This window comes from Lepus europaeus, chromosome 11 (assembly GCF_033115175.1).
Source record: "Lepus europaeus isolate LE1 chromosome 11, mLepTim1.pri, whole genome shotgun sequence".
NCBI lineage: Eukaryota > Metazoa > Chordata > Mammalia > Lagomorpha > Leporidae > Lepus > Lepus europaeus.
The window spans coordinates 51,001,833-51,009,693 of NC_084837.1; the positions used below are offsets into that span (position 1 = coordinate 51,001,833).

A 7,861-nucleotide genomic window follows, 5' to 3' on the forward strand; every position below is an offset into this window, starting at 1 on the left:
TTGGGCCCTGCACCCCATGGGAGACCAGGAGAAGCACCTGGCTCCTGCCATCGGATCAGCGCGGTGCGCCGGCCGCAGCGCGCCAACCGCGGCGGCCATTGGAGGGTGAACCAACAGCAAAAAGGAAGACCTTTCTCTCTGTCTCTCTCTCTCACTGTCCACTCTGCCTGTAAAAATAATAATAATAATAATAATTTAAATTATTTTTAAATAATAATTTAAATAATTTTTTTAATTTTTAAATTTTCAAATTTTTAAAAAATCTTTTTAAAAGATTTATTGATTTATTTGAAAGTCAGAGTTACACATAGAGAGGAGAGGCAGAGAGAGGGGGGCCTTCCATCCACTGGTTCACTCCCCAATTGACCACAACGGCCAGAGTTGCGCTGATCTGAAGCCAGGAGCCAGAAGCCTCCTCCAGGTCTCCCACGCGGGTGCAGGGGCCCAAGGCCTTGGGCCATCTTCCATTGCTTTTCCCGGCAGAGAGGGATATGGGATGCCGGCGCTTCAGGCCAGGGTGTTAACCCACTGCACCACAGCGCTGGCCCCAATAAATAAATCTTTAAAAAATTAAAATAGGGGCTGGCACTGTGGCACAGAGGTAAAGCCACCACCTGCAGTGCCAGCATCCCATATGGGCGCTGGTTTGTGTCCCAGCTGCTCCACTTCCAATCCAACTCTCCGCTATGGCCTGGGAAAGCAGTGGAAGATGGCTCAAGGCCTTGGGCCCCTGCACCTACATGGGAAACCTGGAAGCAGTTCTTTGCTCCTGGCTTTGGATTGGCGCAGCTGCGGCTGTTGTGGCCAACTGGGGAGTGAACCAGTGGATAGAAGACTGCTCTCTTTCTGCCTCTCCTTCTCTCTCTGTGTAACTCTTTCAACTAAAATAAATACATCTTTAAAAAATTAAAATAAAACCTTTCCTGTGTCCATATCTAAGGCAGCCTTCAAGTTTTCAAAGGAGCTGTTATTAAGTAAAAACACAGGATACCTACAATCCATCCATTTGCTAGCAGTTCTAACTACCTGTTGCCCAACTTTCTCAAAAGTGCCATTTGGAGAAACAGCCTTGGTGCAGAATGGTCTGCGGGAAACAAAACCCCCTGTCCCATTAGACAGTAAAGTCCAGTCCCACGTTCACGCAGAGAGAGGAGCTCAGGGCAGCATATTTGAGTTACACGTGAAGCACCCCAAGGAACAGGCGAGGACCCTCAATCCCAGGGCGGTGCAGATCTCAGCCTCACCTTGTTATCTGGTGCTACGGAGGGGTCGCCCATCACACCACTCAGTGTCTTAGCAAAGCTGCCACACTCTGCGCCCCTCATGAGTAACAGACAGGCTCTTATAAAGCCCAAGAGCAGCGTGAATCTCACAGTGTTCTCACCTCTGCTTTTGCTGCCAAGCCCAGAGCTGAAACTATAGCCTTGCTTTAGTATCTGGGAATCCTACACATAGAAAGCTTTACAGTGCACTAATTTTCCTTTTCCTGTCATCAACTATTAACACTCCAATTTCCCCTCGACTGTCTGTTGTTTTTGTTTTTTTGTGTAGCACTGTAAGGTAATACAAATGTTTGCTGGAAATAAGCAAAAAGCAATCAATCATTAAATTAACCTTACTGTGGTGGAGATAAATGCCCATCATTCCTGAAGATCTTAACTCCTGCCCTCTAATTCCCCTTCCCTAGAAGTTCAGCAAACCACTCTCTGAAACGTGGCTTCCCGGGGCTGGCACTGTGGTGCCATAGGTTGAGCGTCCGCCTGCGGCACTGGCATCCCATGTGAGCACAGTTCGAGTCTCAGCTGTTCCACTTCCGATCCAGCTCTCCGCGTGGCCCGGGAGTGCAGTGGAGGATGGCCCAGTCCTTGGGCCCCTGCACCCGCATGGGAAACCTGGAAGAATCTCCTGGCTCCTGGCTTCGGATTGGTGCAGCTCCGGCCATTGTGGCCATTTGGGGAGTGAAACAGTGGATGATGGAAGACCTCTTTCTCTCTCTCTTTCTCTGTCTCTCCCTCTGTAACTCTGCCTCTCAAATAGATAAATAAATCTTTTAAAAAGAAATACATCTTCTCTGCAGATTTTTCTACAGGGAAGAATAGAAAGGCAATTATATTTCTAACAATGTAACACATAAACCCAAATATACTGATTTATTGTACTACATTGTAGAAAGACTAGCCATTCCCATTTGAAATTTAAAATTAGGATCACTATTCCTGTCAGACATGATTTGTATCTGGTCCTCAGAGTATACAGGGATGGATGGAATGTTCTTGGAGATTCCATCTTGGAGATTTAGCAGTTTGCATCCAAATGACTGGAGCCATTTCTTAGGCGACCAGGAAAGGCAGCAGAAGTCTGGAGTAGGCATCATGAGATCAGGGAAAACTGGTCATCCCCACACACATTTCTGAGGTTGAACCACAACTGGGGACTTGATTATTATCACACAAAGATTCTGGGTAGACTTTCTTTGTTTTGCTTTGTGCTTGTGGCAGGCCCGAAGCACCATCTATACGGACCCCACCCCCGAAGCATGCTTGGGTTGGGACAGACAGAGCTCTTGTCTGGGCATTTGGCCAGGGTAGGGGTGGGGTGAGGAGGATGGGGGCTCAACTCTGATTTGTTGCCTTTTTTTTTTTTTTTTTTTTTAATTTTCTCAACACTTTCCCAATTCTCAGTTACTCTAGTTCCTGCCCTTCCAGGGTCAGGAGGAGATGACTGGATTCAGGAATGTTCAGGCCCCAGGCTGTGTCGTTAGAAGTCACAAACCCTGTTCAGTCCTTTTCTCATTAAACTTCTGGGCTTTATTTATTTATTTTTTAATACGACCATTACATATTACACAAAAATAAAAGTCAAATGAACTTGGTATTTATAAATTATTAAATAAAAATACAGGAATATATCTTTATATTTATAGAGCTTTTTCTCTTCTTCTAAACTAACCAAATCTGTTCTCCTGCCGTCTGATGATTTAAAAAAGTAAAATAGTGTGTGTGTGCCCTAGAGTAAGTGGAGAGTGGGATCAGTCATCGCAGCACCCAGCGCCCTGCTCGCGTTCCTTCCCTGGTCTACGCAAAATCCCTATTTGTCCCTCCGGGCTCTGGAGAGCAAGAAAAACCCTCTTTACCTTTTTCATCTTTGAAAAAATGGCAATTACATTGATTTCCCTTATTAAAAAAAAAAAAAAAGAAATGGATTTAAAAATGGGGAGCCATACTCAGCCTTCTTGGCCAAGAGCGAATCCCAAGCAACGATATGGCTCTAGACGAGTCCCTGGTTTTCCCTGACAGAAGTCTCTGGGGTTCCCATTGCCCTCACGCTAGGATGGGCAGGACGGGTCAAAACTGCCTGCTGTGGCCCCACTCGGCCCCTGCTTCTGGGAATCCAGACCGAGCCCTTGGCCCTCTGAGGAAGCAGCCGCTCCGTCCACCTGCACGTGAGGGCCTCAGAGCAGGGCATTTTGGGTAACTTGACTGTGGTCCCTGCTGCTGCTGCTTGCTACAAGGCCCCCAGTGATGCGAAGGGGCTAGGCGTCCTGCAGTGGGGCAGGAGGGTCTTCCCCAAACCTGGGGGAGCACAGACTCTGATCTGGAACCCATGGTCTAGCCAGTGGTTTCCAACTTTTTTCTTTTCTTTCAGCAGCAAACCCCTTAATGCAAGTAAAATCTTACCCTGAACCCCGATATGTAAGACAGCTACAAGGGGAGCTGTTCTGTTTGAGGGCAAATTGCACAGCCTGCTCAGCCCCCCCACCTCCTTGCTCTCCTCCCGGACTCCTGAGGCAACCTCTAGGACACTTCAAGACTCTGCCAAGCAGTGTGAAAACCACCGGCCTAGTCTGTCCTGAGCAAGTCAGAGACCCCACCCCCACCCCACCCCACCCGCTCGCCACAGACCAGCTCTGAGCTTCTGGGACCAGCAGACTCACAACAGATCAAGTGGCACGTGCAGTCGACCACCTCCCCTAGAAATACCATTAAAAAGTGCAGCCCTCAAAATCAAAAGTCTGGAGTAAACACCTGAGGCCAATTTGGTCCCACATTCTAGCAGGTACAACTCTTTTGCCACATTCTGGGACCAAGTGAGACTCTCCAAGATGAGTCAACCGTGGTCTAGCTAAGCCCATCAGAGCTCAGGGTCACGGGCAGGGCTCTGATAACACTGTGTCTGAAGCCAGCATGGAGAGCAGCAATTCTAGCACCACCGAAAGCCCAGCAGTGAGGTCTGGCTCAGGGCATGCAGCTGGAGTGAATAGTTTCTTTCCCAAAAAGCCAAAAAATAAAAAACAAAAACAAAAAAACAAACAAACAAAAACCCCTATCATCTGAATCTGTTCCCGAGGACTGGGACGTCTGAAGTGAGCATCCTCAGATCTGAGCTGCAGACAAGTAACACCCATGCAAACAGCCTGGCTTCCAGGAAAACAAACGCTTCTCGGTCCTGGTGGCTGCCCTAGAACCCACACACCTGGCCCTGCTCAAGCAGCAGCCACAGAGCCCACCACACAGACAAGGCCAGTCACCGAGTCCCTGTCACCCTCAAACCCACGGGGTTCAGAGCTGGAATGGCCCCCTTGAGGCGTCAGCAGTCCTGGGGAGACACAGCATGGGACTCAGACTGTATTCCAGATCAGCGTTTCTGTCCAAATCCTCAGAAAGAAAAATCAGAGCCCCAATTTGGAGTTGAAATTTGGGTTTGGGGTCCCGGAGACAGGGACCACTACAGGCACTACTGTGTCCCAGAGAGAGGGGACAGTAGCGGGCAGGTCCAGCTACTGAAGCCCTCCCCTCCGCCAGGCTCCACAGCCTTGCCCTTTGCTCAGAGTCCAGTGCGATGCACAACCGAGGGGGATGATGAAAGAACAAGGCGGGCTGCAGAACTGCTCTTTCCTCCCCAGCCCGGCCAAGGACTTTCTGCAGAGACCAGTCAGAGCCCTCCCTCTGGATACAGTGTTTCTTCTCCCTTAGCCTTGAGACATCAGAACAAGAGGAGGGGGGAAAGGAGGACCCGGAGGAGGGACTGAGAATTGCTTCCCCTCCGCCTGCCCCTTTCTTGCAAGAGGGAATGTTTTCTTCTTGAAGAATCCCACCACCATCAGAGGACACAAGCAAGCCCAGCGTGCACATGCGCACACGTGCACATGCACACACATGTCCAAGCAGCCCGGGATCCCAGCCACCTCTACCGGACACCTGAGAACCCGAAGCTTCCATTCCAAAGGGATGTGCCTGCTATGTTCCCCAAATGCCACTCATCGGATGGAGACACAACTCCTTAGATGAGTCTACTTTGCTCAGGGCTGCAAGCCAAGCTCCAGGTACCTGCCAGTGTGCACACCTCTAGTATAATCCCTCCCAGCTCCCCTACCCTGGAATCACTCCATCTCCTGGCCCATGACCATCCCCAAACCTTCCCCCAGTCTCCAGCTCACTCTTCCACCTGCCCAGCCTCCTCAGCTCCCTCACGCACCATCCTGCCCCTGCCCATCCTACGTCGATCCATTCACCCCACTTCCTCCAAGGGTGTTTCTCGGTCCTGTTCCTGCTCTCTTGGCCCCCAGCCACACCTGGCCCCACCTGGCCCCAGACATTCTCATTTGCTAGCAAAAAAGGCCCCTACAGTTACCAGGGCCCCCAGTGCCACGGCCCCCGTCAGCACTGTCCTCACTGATGCCCAGGTCCCCTCCCGCAGACGCCGCGCCTCCTCCAGGGCCCGATCCCCGTACAGAGCTGTGAACTCCGCCTGTGGGAGAGAAGGGAAGTAGGAGAGAAAGAAGGAGAAAGGGGTGTCAGGAGAGGAAAGAGTAGAGAGAAAAAGAGAGGAAGGGTTCCAGTTCCATCCACTGGGAGCACTACCCCACACCCAGCTCCTCTCTGGCCAAAGCTCTGCCGACTGCAAGCCTCTCTGATCCACCCAAGAGCACCCCACCCCCACCCCCACCCCACTCCAGCCCAGCCCCGAGCGCCCGGCTCACTCGCCTTCGCTGCCTCGAGCAAACCCCCATCTTTTCCGTGGTGAAAAATTCTGCTTGGACCTGGCATCCTGTGCCAAAGCTTGCCTGACCGTCCGTCCCAGACCCTCCCCACCTCCCACGACGTGGGTTCGGGACCTGACACCTCCTCCCTGCAGGCACTCCTTGGGTACTGTACATTCCCTTCTCTGCTGGGGACCCAGAGCCACCCCTGCCCAGCGATTACTGCATAGCAGCCCTGGAGTGTAGAATTGTAATGTCCACTGTGAGGGCGTATCTCCGTCTGATCACACCCACCTGTGGAGACTCAGCCCCCATGCCTCCTTCCTGGCCCAGCTGCCCCAGCCTCCAGTTGGAGCCCCCATCTGCCCCCCGGGAGAACAGCTTTGCCAAGGAGTGTGCACAATAGCAATGGAGAAGCTCCTTACCCAGCCCCCGGTGCTGTGGATCCAGTCGGCCAGCTGCGTCTCCAGGTAGGTCACCATCCACTCCTGCACTTGTACCACCAGGGGCTCCATCTCCTTGTTGACGCTCTCAGCACACAGTGCAGCCCCAAAGGCAAAGAAGGCCACCACGCGGCCCCAGTTGGGACCCCTTTGGAAAAGTTCGTCACAGACCTGGGTGAAGCTCTGCTGGGCTGAGCCCGGGGTCACATGCAACTGAGCAGCCAGATCAGAGAAGTTTTGCCGGAAGCGGGTCTCGAACTCATCTCCGGCTGCCCGCATGGCTTGGTGCAGCGGGTTAGCTGCCGGGCCCTCTCCGGGGCCAGCCCCACAGACATAACCCTTCTGCCTCAGCTTGTAGCCTACAAAGTCGGCCACCAGAGCCCGTGTGTCTGGGGCTGAGGCTGGGGTCGCCATCCGGGCGGCTGTAAGAGGCAAGGATGAAAGACCGGCATGAATATCAGGAATATGTAGACAGAGGCTCAGAAGGGACATCTCAGGCCTGGCCAACTCAGTGAGACCAGGACGGGGACGAAGCAAATGCTCAGAGACCACTGGGGACGGGGGCGGGTAGGGAGAGACAAGAGCAAGGGGCATTAAGTCATGGTGCCGGGCCAGGGCTCCAGGGACTGCTGGCCAGTACATTCATAAGGGCCAAATTACACATAAAGCAAGTCCATCCGACTTTAAAAATACTTTAGATTCTTTTCATAAGACAACACCAGTTCTATGTCACCCCCCCAACATCACCCCCCAGCACACACACAGCCCGCCAGTACAGACCTTCCTGGCTAGGGTAAAGGGCTCAGGACCTCCCCAGAAGCAAGATGTGAGGATGTTGGCAGAGGCACAAGATGGGGAGGAAGGCAGGAGAGGCAAAGGGCTGCCCGGGACAGGGCACGGAAAGGGAAACTCACCCAGCCTGGATGGCAGCGCTTAGGACCCAGCACCGGTGGCAAGGAGCCCCCAGCTGGGGCCTTTCATCCTCCCAGCCAGCGTGGCGCCCTGGAAAGGGGAGGGGGAGATCAGAAGCCGGCAGGGAAGGCCAGGGACCGCGGTCTGGCCTGGGAAGGGCAGGTGCTGCAGCTCCTGGGACTGGGCCCCGGCCTCCAGCGCGCTCTACCAGCTGTGTGGCCGAATCCATGTTTAATGACTGTCCTCCCGGGAAACCCAGGGCCAAGGGCTTCCTGCCGACACCAGCTCCAGTCCTGGCTCCCCCCAGGGCAGCCCAAAGGCCCAGCTCCTCCCTTACCCCCACCCTCAGCCTGTCTCCAACCCCGCCCGCCTGCCTGCCAGGTTGGGGATCTCACGGGTCAGGCCGCGGCCGGGATCCGGGCCGTTTCCTGGTGCAGGAGCTGGGAGGGAGGGAGAGAGGGAGGAAGGGAGGGAAGGAAGGAGGGAGGAGAAAGGGGGGTGGCAGGAAGGAGGGCCCGGCGCCGGG

The 7,861-nt window shown here is 53.4% G+C and overlaps 1 protein-coding gene across 2 annotated transcripts; it reads right to left on the reverse strand.

Annotated features, from left to right (window-relative positions):
- Nucleotides 1-300: 300 nt before the first annotated feature.
- On the reverse strand, nt 301-7,823 carry BCL2L2 (BCL2 like 2). Of its 2 annotated transcripts, none has more exons than XM_062205428.1 (4): nt 7,731-7,823; nt 7,338-7,425; nt 6,406-6,845; nt 301-5,748 (listed from the first exon to the last, which is right to left on the reverse strand). In XM_062205428.1, exons 3-4 carry the CDS (start codon nt 6,835-6,837, stop codon nt 5,599-5,601), a joined length of 582 nt encoding a protein of 193 aa, XP_062061412.1. In that variant the 5' UTR covers nt 6,838-6,845; nt 7,338-7,425; nt 7,731-7,823; the 3' UTR covers nt 301-5,598. The 2 variants fall into 2 exon arrangements, with proteins under 2 accessions (XP_062061412.1, XP_062061413.1); XM_062205429.1 differs by lacking the exon at nt 7,731-7,823 and adding an exon at nt 7,544-7,635.
- Nucleotides 7,824-7,861: the final 38 nt, after the last annotated feature.